At 38.0% G+C, this 12,840-nt stretch overlaps 1 protein-coding gene across 1 annotated transcript in view; it reads right to left on the minus strand.

The window, feature by feature from the left end:
- Positions 1–947: 947 nt before the first annotated feature.
- Positions 948–12,840, minus strand: part of px (MAP7 domain-containing protein plexus) — an 84,202-nt gene continuing 72,309 nt past the window's right edge. Inside the window, exons 9-16 of the mRNA XM_029303533.2 lie at positions 11,889–12,139; positions 9,925–10,172; positions 9,602–9,760; positions 9,329–9,471; positions 3,795–6,344; positions 3,512–3,718; positions 2,940–3,323; positions 948–2,853 (exon numbers count right to left, since the gene is read on the minus strand). Coding sequence (XP_029159366.2) covers positions 2,654–2,853; positions 2,940–3,323; positions 3,512–3,718; positions 3,795–6,344; positions 9,329–9,471; positions 9,602–9,760; positions 9,925–10,172; positions 11,889–12,139 — 4,142 coding nt within the window. The 3' untranslated portion in view covers positions 948–2,653. The remainder of the gene's footprint in view (positions 2,854–2,939; positions 3,324–3,511; positions 3,719–3,794; positions 6,345–9,328; positions 9,472–9,601; positions 9,761–9,924; positions 10,173–11,888; positions 12,140–12,840) is intronic.

Raw genomic sequence — 12,840 nt, forward strand, 5'->3', positions numbered from 1 at the left:
TTTATAATATTATATTTTATATAAATTTAGATTTAAAAAAATAGTTAAAAAGTTTAATAATTTTTATGACGTAATTTTATTAAATATATTTTAATATACGAATAAAAGTTTAATATAACGCACTATTGATTTTTTCAAATATTAATTATTGTGAAAACTACTTTGTATATATATAATTTGTATTTTTTATGTTATAGACTATTGCTTCGTATTATAAAACTCCGCTGTTGCGTATCGGTGAGTGTATTGCATTATTTATATAGAAAAATTGAAGATTTTTATTCATGTTTTTTAAAAAACTTTCCAGTAATCATACAATCTTTGTTAATCTATATTAAATATCTATTTAAATACAGATCAAAGTAACAAATAAAAAATCAGTTGCACTTGATTAATTTTTAAAAATTATTTTGAATATTTTGCTTTGTACAAAAATCAAAATTGTAAAAGTATTAATTGATGGATACTTACATTTAATTTGTATTTGGCATTTGCAATTTGTAACAGTCATGAAGGGATAGAAATATTAATTAATTAATCAACCCTTTGTAAACTAAAGTTTCAATTTTCGTAAATTTAATAAAATATCAAAAGAACATAATTAACAGTGTATATAATAGCGGAAATAATAATTTAATATTTTCTAAAATATCTTTAATCCAAAATTTTTTACTTGCAATATTGCATCAATTCAATACACGTTGAATTTACAATGACTATTAAATATTTTTTGACAGAAATATATTGTTAAAAAGATATCGTATTAAAATAATTTAAAAAAATTTCATATCTATATAAATGATCCATGAAACACAAAAATAAAAACACAATTTCAAATACAAAAATGTAAAATTTTTAAGAATATATAGGATTTATTTACTTGAAGATTGGATTATTTAGGTAAGTACTTGAATGGTGTGGAGAATATAGAAAAAACACTCCGTAAATTCATGTTTTCAACAATTTACTCCTAGGCTCTTGTTCTGGCTTGTTGACTGAGACCGGCGCGGTCTCTCTTTGTTACATAATACATAAAAATAATGGTATGTACAAATGTAAGGAGAAATGTTAGGCACTCAATGAACAAAACGGCGGAATTATAAATGATAGTCTTATCGCGCACAACATGCGAGCGAATGGTATTTCTATTTGTATCGACATGATGCACTCAGAGAGCAGAGAACAATAATAAGTTTTTAAGATTACACTGCGTGAAAAATAGAGCGCAGCTATGTAATGTAGACACAGCAAACAGAAAAATTAATACATAATACAATCGATTTTCTTATTTTCAATTTTTATTCGCCACTCAACTCTTGTCAAGTCTTCAAGATCCGACTGTTTTGATGAAATGACTGGTGTTGGAATGTTGATGATCGGGTAATAAACATTTTCTGGAATGTGCTCCGCAAAGTCTCACGAGATTTCTTTTCTTTTTGTTTCTTTAAAAATTAAGTCACATTATACCTAAGTACCGCAGTGTCGTTACATGTTATTAACGCTCCATTCCATATTTTCACTGGCCTTCGTGCTCATTACGATAAATAGTATGAATATTCAAAAGGAAGGATTGCTTGCTACTCTGATTTTACGCGTATCAATGTGCGATTTTGCTCGTATAGTCTAAACATGTCTGTAGACTAGAGTTCTCGTATCGTTGATACTGGTTTAAAATTAAATCAAAACTCGCATAAAATATTCTATTCCTTTTGGAATTTTTCCTTCTCATTTTCCAGAAATTCACGATTTCTTTTGCTCGCAATCTTCCCAATTATACACCGATTACAATCTGATTTCTACCGATTAAATTCATTTCACCATACGCACTATTATATTAAACGTAAAAAATAAGGACATAGTCATTATTGGATGCGAGCGATTTCTTGACACTCTGCCAGTCCGATATAGTCGATGTCATTCTTCGATCTTTCGCCTCACATTTGTCGATCTTATATATAATGTAATCTTCTCTTCTTATCATTATTTAACTTTATCAATCGGTCGACATACAAATTGCATGATATATCATTGTATTTTTTTTTTTTTCAAGTACTCGACGTAAAGGTCCACATTACGCTGAATAAAATAAGTTATACATTTGTCTATTTCTTCTCCATTAAAATATTATGATACACACAAATTACAATTATTTATGCTCGGAGTATAAGAGCCGTTAGTTGTGTGAAACTAGAAAGCCTTTGTCGTTTTATTTGCAGTCGTAAAAACTGTCTTTCCACGCGGATGGGATACAATTTGATTTGTACAATTAACTTTTTATACATATCCTCGTACGATTGATATGACTTTATATTTATGATCGGTGCGCCCGCCAAAATTTGACGGTGTGCGCAAAAATAATATTTATCAATTAGTAACGTTCTTAACCGAATGCAATCGTTGGTTCCTGCGAACCAGCCGAAGCTTTCCGCTTTCCCGATACGATCAATCGCCGATGATACTAAAAGGATACTATATAATAAAATCCGTAAAATAATATGAATAATTACGCTGTACATTTGGTCACTCAAGAGTTTTTCCTTAACCATTACTTATCTACGTGTTACGTTTAGTAGTGCGTGTTACGCGCTAACGGCCCTTAACCCGCTGATAATATCACAGATGAATGAGTTTCCGTGTTGTGCGTTACGTAACGCTATCTAAGATTCCTAACAAGTGCGTTGATCCTCTCGATTTTGTCGCTGAGCATTCGCCTCTCGGAATCAAGAGCTGTTCTGGCGGACAAGAGTTCATAGATTTTCTGTTCTAATTGAACAGCTTCGGAATGCAAACTGTTGTACTGTGCTATCAGTTTTGATGTTTCACTCGTCAGAATTTTTCTCTCTAGTGCCTTTTCTGAAAATATATGCAAAAAACATTATTACGTTATATCATATAAATATCGCGCGCGCGCGCGTGTGTGTGTATAATATAAAATTTACCTTTTAGATATTCCTTATAAGCAAACATAATATCCTCGATTCCAGTCCATCTTGGTTTCTCTTTCCTTTCACCTATTTCGTCTGTACTCTCGCTGATGTCTATAGTTTTACAATGTTGTTTTACACCATTTTCACCAGGCATGGGTAAAGTAGGATAATACATCGGAACTATATTCGGAACTAAGGGTGGTAGCGGTGGTGGACGTTCCGAGGTTGGTTTTACTTTAATTCTGTCCAGAAGACGCATTTTTTGAGGTGGTTTTGGTAAAGCTGGAGGAGTCTTAGAGTAAACTTTGGCGATTCTTTCACAGTAGGCAGTAACGGAGTTGGCGCTTTTCCGTTTCTTGCGATCTGCTAAAACGTACTGCCATGTCACTTCTGCCTCTGAAATTGAAAATTGCAATTGATTAATAATTGCTTATTATATGATTATATATATATAATATAAATTTCATTATTATTATATATGTAGAATTCTGCATATTATAATCAATCATACGACAAAGATAAAAATGTTATTACATTTTATATCTATAAAATTATCAACGTTTAATTAATCATATATTATTTACCGTCTCTTTTATTCGGAGGCATAACATCGAGGCCTATAGTCTTGAGAAAGCCAACTTTCGGTTCGAAATCTGGCGCGTGAAGTAAAACATCTGGATGGTCACGTGGAATCGGTAAAACGGACTCTATTACAGGCTCTACTTCCAGAGGTAGTTCTGGTGGATCAGGATTCAATTTATACCTTTTCTCAACTTTGCACAATTCTATTTCTGCAAAAAAATAACGACAATTTTAGTTTAGCGAATCAAAATGTAAAAAAGCATTAGCATCCTATTATCCTCTTACCGTTCCTAATAGTCAGCGTAGTCAATCCAAACATGGCTAAGAAGGTCAATTTATCTTCCGAATATTGTAGTTTAGCCGGTGGACCTTTCGTAATCCAAAGATCCACGTCTTTGGTTTCCTCCTCGCCCTCCGAGTCGGAGCTACATGTTACGCTCGTGTTCTTTTCCCTCCTCCGCTTACGTCTCTTCTCGGCCAGATCAAGAGATGATGTCAGTTCCTTCTGCATTTCAGGCACCAGGAAGGACTTTTCGCTGGTGATTACATCCTGCTTGGCCACTAAGGCCTTGCTGAGGTCAGGTACGTTCAGCACCGCTGGTTCACACTTCACGGAAATCTCAGTTAAATTATTGCACTTGTCGGTAAAGCAAAACGCGGTCGTTTTCAGTTCGTTGTTGCTTGTCGAGAAATTCAGAAGTTTCTCCTGATATTTCGGGATTTGCAGAAGCACGTTGGAAACGTTCTGACAAGTGCGCAGCACTTCCTCAGACTTGATACTCTGCATCAGCTGCGTCGTATCCATAGGCTTTTGCGCAATGTCATTTATGCTAAACTTAAAATTCGATTGAAACGGTAATGTGGACAAGACATTGTTTTGATCGCATTGCGTCTTATTACAATTAATTTCATTTTTGCACTCCTTTTCGCCGACAGTGTAGTTGACCGGGTGAAAGGGCGGCAAGCCCTTTTCTTGCTGTTCGAAAGGTAGATGAGAGATCGAGGTTTTTTCCTGGAGCGAATTTGTCGCGACGTGATTCTGATTCGACGACTGCGGCTGCCTGATCGGACTTTCGCTCACGCTCTTCTCATCTGCGTTCACTTTGTTATCCTTAACTGCGACATCCGCGTTATTTTTATGATGCGCACTCGTGTGATTCGCAATTTTACTACTGTTAGTGACTTGATTATTAACGCTGAAAGTGTTATTGTTCGTTGCTTTTTCATTGGAAACGCAGTTATTGGTAATACTCTCGTTTCGTTGATTTGCCGTCATCGTCTGATGAGACTCGCTGACACTGAGATGCACGTTCTGCTGTTTTGTGCCATTCGAATTAGTCACGACACTCGTTCCGCTGCTGCCGTGATTATTGTTGCTGGTATTTACCATTGATACATTGAGCTTGGACTGAGAGTGATGTTGTTGTTGTTGTTGTTGATGCGGCGACGAAGACGATGACGATGACGACGAAAAGTGCGACGATTTATAGAGACTTGGCACATGAGAGACAGATATATGCGGATGATGGTACTGTTGTTGCGGTGGTGGATACGGGATCGGTTGGGAGAACGCTTGCTGACTGCTTATAGACTTGCTGTCCATTGTTGAGGAATTATTCTCCTGTATCACTTGATTACCCACAACTTGAGATGTAATAGGCGTCATCGATGAAGACTTCAAAGACGACTCGTGATGACCGATCTGATTCACTATACTATGATTGTGACTATTCATTATGGGTGGCCTCTGCTGTGTTTTCGTCGAGGAGGAGCGAAACGAATCCTCGAAGGGTCTGACAAAAGCCGGTTGCGAGGTTGTTACGGTATTCATCGTCGTAGTAGTTACGACTGTCGTCGTGGGCAATGTCCCCGCCGTTGTCGTGATCGTTGACAATGATTCCTTGTTTCTCGGCACACTATGAACGCCATGGGATAGCGGGGGAGACTTGCGGCCTATGTGATTCAACGTGTTTAACAAAGAATTTGACGACAATGTCGGGGCGACATGTGTCGTCATCGCGTTGGACAGAGAACTCGCAATCGTCGTACTGCTCGTGCTATTCGCACGCTGTTGATGCTGTTGCGATGAAGATGGTTGTTGTGGTTGATGTTGCTGCTGTTGCTGATGATAAATGGAACTGGTGACTGTAGTAGTCGCGCTGCTCATTATCGTGGCTGCGTGTTGACTAGAATGAATGGTACTCGACGGCACGGGGGGTAAGTGAAGAGAGGGAATGGAAATAATAGGCGTAAGAGATATGCCTAGAGATAGCGGCGGTGGTCCTATCACACCCGGCGTCAAAGACGGGATGGAGGGCATCGGCGGTGGACCGATCGGGGCCGAGCTTATAGCTGTCGGAGGTGGCGGCGGTCCGAGGTTCAAAGTGGGTAAAGTGGAACCCAAAGAGGGTGGAATAGACGCAGAGCTCACGGAACATATGGAAGTGGAACCCAAGGATGGTCCGATGGGTGTAGCTGAACTTGGGAAAGATGGTAGGCGAGAATGATAGATGGTGGCTGCTGATGCTGCTGTCGTTGGATCGGAAGGCGCTGGCGGTGGTGGGACAACTGGCTGAGCGGCGGATTGTTGCTCCTCTTTTCGAGATTGGTGATGACTGCTGCCGATGGCGACGGCGGATCCGTTGCTATTGACGTTGCTGGTGTTACTAGTGTTGTTGCCACTGCTGTTACCAGTGCTGTTGTTAACATTGCTTCCGCTGTTGCTATTGTTAGCACCACTACCACCACCACCGCTGCTACTGCTTTGTCGTTCTCTACTCTCGCGTTCTCGGTCCCGCTCGCTATGCATCTGAGCCGTTATGGTCGGCTTCCTAGCTGGAACAAATCCCGAACACAGTGCTTGGTGATCTTCCACTCTACAGTAAAAAAATCTTGGCCATAGCGATATGTTGCGATTTTCTTTTTTATTTCAAACGTATTCTATATAAGATTTATTTTCATTTATAAAAATACAATCTTAGACTTTTTGAAACAAGTCTAAGAAAGATGTAAGAATTATTTCTTGAATAAAGAAAACGTAACATATTGCTATAGCCAATTTTTATCATTTTCTATAATTACATAAATATTTCTTGGATATTTCCAGTGCATATTAAAATGTAAAAGATAATTGCATTAGCACTACATTTAGATGCCCCGTCAAATTTTGAGACAAGCTCGCGCGCGAGGAGAAGAGTTAAGAAAATTTTTATAATTATCTTGTGGTCTCAATTATATGGATTTCATAACGTACAAATTACACTACACGCTAATTGAATTAGATCGGCTCTCAATAGCATCTTCAATCAATTGTTTAATAAATTAGAACAACTTACGCAATTAACATACATACGTATATAATGATGACGATATAACAAAATTTTACGAATTTATTCCCGTATTGGTCTATCTATTCCAACTTACCTTGCCTTCGTTTAATTATTCCAGCCCCCTATAAGAAGATACTTAATATATTCGCTTAGAAGTATTGGGGATGATTACTGTTATATATTTTCAATAAAGCTAAACGAAAAAGTAAAATAAAATGAAGAAAACCAATTATCTCTCTAAACTAACGGGGCAATATCGCTATCACCGTTGCTCTAGTGTTAACAGTAGCAAGCGCGTACTTTTCGTCATGATAATAACCGCAATAAAATGGATATTCAAATAATCGGACTATGAATCTACCGAATCTTCCCCAAAACTGTTTCAGAAAATGATTCGAGGGTCAAGAGAATTTCAAGTCCATTAGAATTTCAATCACATTTCTTGCAAGTTTTATTTTCATTTATAGTCCAAATATACATGTTTACATAATAAATTATATAAAAATGGTATAATTTTGATAAAAGAACATGTATAATAAAGTTTATATATACATCGCTTGATTCAGTCAGAGTATGAGGAGCAACATGTTTACTATACAATTAAGGGAAACTATGTTGACATTAATTGGTTAATTGCAAAATTTCTAAAACAGTTGCGGGAACTAACGCAAGAGTGCATTGCGCCTGACGAAAAAAAAAAAAACATTCGATACTTAAATCATTACAGTCCATTAAATTGCAGATTTACGCATGAACACCTACCTAAAAGTCCACGCCTTGAAATTATAGAAACATTCAAACGCGTGTAATATATCCGTCATATGTAATAATTATCGAAAACATATTTTGTAATAATTTAACAACTCTAGTAAATAAAAACTGTAATTTATAACACCTAATAAACACTAATAAATTAAAATAAATTTTTCAAATCATAGAATGTTAATGCACGTATATTGATATTTCACTTATATCTTAACAATAAACAGAATATATAAAGAAAAAAAAAACTTGTCGAAAGAAAATTAAAAATAATCTCTAAAAAGAATTATTTATCGTATATAACAGTAGTCATCTCCATGCATATACAAGATGTATTGTATAATTGGTTAGTCATACCATGAGAATATCCTGTATCTCATAAATTGTTTTACTTTTTTTTTTTTTTATATAAAACTCAACAAAAAGCTAGCCCTTTTCCTTTAAAGGCGTGCACTCTTATGTTTAAGTTTCGCTGTATTATCAACTACAAAAATCAATCAACTATATAACCAACCTGTCGTCATACACTAAGAGAGTGTGTAGTTTCACATTTGAATACTACAGAAAACAATTTGAAATATCTATGCGAAGAACGTCGTATACATAACAGGTGAAGGTCGACCGAAGGCCGACTTATTTGCTGAATAGTGACATTAACAAAAGACGACAGCAGCGGATAAGTCTGCCTTCGGTTCGATAATTAGATAAAAGAAAACAGCTAAATCGGGTCTCGGAAAAATTGGATTGTAATTTGTTCGTATCCTAGATCAAAACTAGAATGGGTAAATATTTTTTGCCGCTAAGCCCACTTTTTGACAATTCGGTGAATATCCAGCCGAAGAGCAATATTGTGTTAAAGATATATACCAAGCGAACGACAAGAAACATAAAACGAATGCGAAATTAAGTTTATTTGAATTTTTTCTTTATGCACTGCCCTACGAGCGAACCGTTCATATAACGTTTTACTCGCATTTGTTCGCACACATTCTTCGAAAAATTCGCATTCGTTATTTAACGTTCAACATTCGCTGGCAGTGTATTACTTTGTCCCAATCTTTAGACCTGCTCGGGCATCAAATTGTGTGCTTATCTAAAAGATATCAACTATTTTCGTAAGAAACGAGTAAAACTATATGTGACTCTTGTTAAATCTAGATTAAAATTAGAAGCGTAGTATGTTGTTTGTTCTTTCTTTTCAAATTCTCTCTCACTGGGTCACAGTTATAATTTCTACAACTTCTCCTCGCTCGCGCCGCCAGTCCGTCTATCTACTTTGAAGAACTTTGGCTCGCAGTACAGGTCGTTCAAACGTCGAATCAACGACGCAAACCGCCGCTGAGAGTACAATCTCGCTTGGCGAATTCAGAGATCTCGGGGCTAAAATTACACGAAACAACATGCGCGAGGCAGTAACGCGAATGCAGATATCGTCGATTCAGCATAGCGTTTTCGTCAACACCGTTTCATCAAGATGTAAGCTTATAAACTGGGTATGGCCGAATGAGAAAAACTTGACAGTTCGCACGATATATCACGACAATGCCGCCGCAAAAAAAAAAAAAATTTCGCAGCGGGGGAAAAAAGAAAGGAAGAAGGAAATGAAGAAAGAGCTTGCGCGCCTTCTTAACGAACGATCGCGCTTTGATCGACGCTTTCTTTTTCTTTTTTTTTCTTTTTTTTTTTTTTTTTAATGAAAGGCAGTGGGGGGTGGAGCGACTCGCTCACCTGCAGTATCGGCGGATGCAGGTGCAGGTGCGGGTACTGGAGCGGGAGCAGAACTTCTCGCTGCTCTTCTCCTTTCCTCCTCCTCTCGCAACGCAACCTGCTCCCGTGCTTGTCGCAGTCTATGTTCCTCCTCCAGTTTCAGTCTGAAAAATCAGAAAATCGTATCGTGATTAATAAAGAAAATCGGCATTTCTCATTGCTCGTTGAGGAGAATCTTTCTCCCTCTCATCCCTTTTCTCCGTTTCCCTCTCTTTTTCTGAAGTTTTTACTTACCGTTCGTGCATCACGGGAGACATAAGGCCCAGCGAAGCGGGCGGCGGAGGAAGCATGTCTGGACTGTATCTTAATCCGTATAGAGGATACGACGGCAGTCCAGCAAACAACGGCGGTCTTATCATTCCGCAGCGTTCCAGGTATATCTGTTCCTCTAATCTGAAATTAAAAAGAGAACAAAATCTATTAGAATTTATAATTAACTCTTCGATAAATGCAAATAAAAAATATGTTTAAAAAGTAGCAATAAAAAAAGCATCTGGTATGAAGTTTTTGCTCATTTCTCTTGGAAATGTCAAGATCGAAATAACGTCACTGCTTACCTGTAAGCGTGCTGCAGATGCGGCGGTGGATAGAGACTGGGATGATAGGCGCTATAGGTCGCGGGATCCAAGGCAAATGCCGGTGGATGGGCCGGATGATGCTCGGGCCGGTACGGCTGAAAACCGGAACGGGCCAGTAATTCGGAAGCCGCGGCAGTTACACTGTGCTTGCTGGTTTCAACGGGTCTGGCAGTTGTCGTGTACAAGGAGGGAATCTCCTCGGGTCTTCGTTCGTGCGTCGATCGTTCCTGTAAAAACAAATTTAACGATATTTTTTTTCAGTTAATGCGATAAATAAACAGGATGGTATTTTTTATTCCATCAATTGATCAATTTATGATAAATAGAATATGTTTAATTAGGGCATTTTCTCGTAATTATATTTTTAAAGATGTCGAATCATTTATGTTTCACGTATCATCGAGTTACAGTTGAGTTAAATATAAATTCGTGGGGATAAAAATTCGTAATCTAAAGTAGGACAGGTCTAGAGTTAATGTTTTCAAGACGATTTCCTGGAAGGCGCGGAGCAATGTAAATGACCTGAAATTTTCTTCAACTTATAGTATCTTCCGCCACTTAGACGTTACGAGCGGTTTCGCAGTTTATTGCCGGGCGTTGTAACGCATTCGTGCACTGAACCGGCAATGAGTTGCCGCTCGGATGACTACGCCGTATAAATTGGTAAGAAGAACGTGCGTACAAGATGAGGAGGCAAAAAAATTCATCAATGCGGATAAAACATTAACCACCGTAAAAAGATCAATCTGTCAGATTTCTTAAGATTTTCAAGTTTAATAACGTTGTGTCACTCGATTACTTTCATGGTCTTATTTTTTCGTTATAATGAAAAATATAAATATATGCAAACAAATTTTATTTAGCGTTTTAAATAAAAATATAAATAAATTTATCGTTTAATTGGGATATTTAATTCAGATCGTCAATAAAAATGTCAAACTTATTGTTAGAGAAGTCTCACATTTGCAATGCAATAGCGTCGACGATACAATCGAGAGTAAGAAAAAGGGTCTTTGATCTCTCCGATTATCAGGATTGAGCTACCTTATTCGCTTTCCGCCAGAGTAAGCACCTTTTTCATTTCGTTACCGAGATTGGCTGCATTTTCGATCTACCTTTGAGCCTTTGACACTCCGCAATTTTGCGAAGCCGTTTGATTCGCATGCCTTCCAAAACATTCTCTTTTCTTTCCGCGCCGTTTGCCATCAGTAACTTAATCCCGCCTCGGCACTTTCGCTTTTGACGATGACACGTTAATTCTCAGCAATTATTCTTTAAAATCGTGCGAACTCGAAACGGATCGCATAATATTATATACGAGATGTCTTACAACTCACACGCTTTCTCTCGCTTTCCTTTTCATCGTAAAAATTGAACGAGAACTCATCTACCGGAATCTTAATTTCAGAGATTGAATCCACAAATTAGACTACGTTTCTACTTCAATTTTTCTCTCATTTTAAATAATCCAAAAGTATTTTATCTGAATACATTCTGAAATATTTTTTCCTTATGTAATTTCTAATATGAGTTACAAAAGGCACACGATATTAAAAAATATCACATATATATCGCTTATTATAAAATAAATCACATCTCATTAGCAGCAATAAATTGAAAAAGATCCGATAAAGGCGCAAACATATGCACCTCTTCTCTTTCTCGGTTGAACTCTACATTTATTTACATTCTTCATCGACCCAACCACCTTGTATAAAAAGAAGTCCATGTTATTCACGTCGCAAAATTAAAGACGGAAACGACCGATGTCAACGATTTTTCTCAACCACGTTCTCTATCTATGTACCTAAGCACTCGCTTATTATTCCGATGATGGGACGGAGGGTGCCATTGTTCGCGTTTAAAAGCGGATGCACTTCTGCGCCGAAAACGAAAGAGGCCGAGACAAGAATAAAGTAGACATGTGTGGGACAATTACTCACCTTAGCAGGAGAAGGACCTCTGACCAAAGGCGGTGGCGCCCGGTTCTTCGGACTGGCACGGGGTTCCTCTTCTTGAGGTGCAGGGCCCGCCTGCTTGGCCAGGTTCCTCAAGGCGGCAGCGAAGCTCCTGCTATTCTGCTGCCCGCCCGGTCCAGGTCCCGGGGTGTGACCCTGAGGTAGTACACCGGAACTAGGTCGGTGGGACTTGCCAATCGAGGTTGGCTGAGCTTTGGTGCTGGCAGGCTGCATACCTGAGAAAGAGAACGGAAGAGGTCAGCGTCCGTGTGAAATTATTCGCTCGCGCATAATTCAACTTTAAATGTACGGATGATGTTATGTTCTCTTGGCTTTGATTGTCGACATGGCCCATGGTAAGTCGGTTACTTTTGAACATGATTTCATCAGTAAAGATTTTTTCAAAAATGTCGCAACACTTGTGTCTTATTAACCTGAACGAAAATTCAATTAACTCGGATGTCATTTATATAGGTTCTATACATATATATATATATATATATATATATATATATATATATATAAAATAAAATATATATAATGTCGCCACAAGGCTCTCGCATACGTAGTTCGATAACAAACTTTGGATAACGTGTTTCATACGTTCGTCTTGAAAGAGGCGTTATCGAGCGAAGATTAACGAGCGATCCCGTCGTCTCTACACACGTGCATTCTCTTTCTCGTGCTCGGTAACGAGCGTGCCTCATAATTCCTCGCAGGGTCGGAGGTCGTGCTCGTGTTGACGTGACCCGCCAGGGAGGTCGGCCGAGCATGATCGACTTCGTGGGAGATTAATTGCGAGTCGGGCGGCGAAAGGTAGACAAGAAAGGGAGTAAGTATCAAGGAGTGTGTATGGCACGTAAAAGCAGTGATATATAAAACCATGGATATTCTCTCTTGGACTCACATGGTATAGATCGATTTCAAAAACCTACAA

Source organism: Nylanderia fulva, unplaced genomic scaffold, assembly GCF_048542155.1.
Source record: "Nylanderia fulva isolate GAGA-0341 unplaced genomic scaffold, ASM4854215v1 Scaffold27, whole genome shotgun sequence".
NCBI classification, from domain to species: Eukaryota; Metazoa; Arthropoda; class Insecta; order Hymenoptera; family Formicidae; genus Nylanderia; species Nylanderia fulva.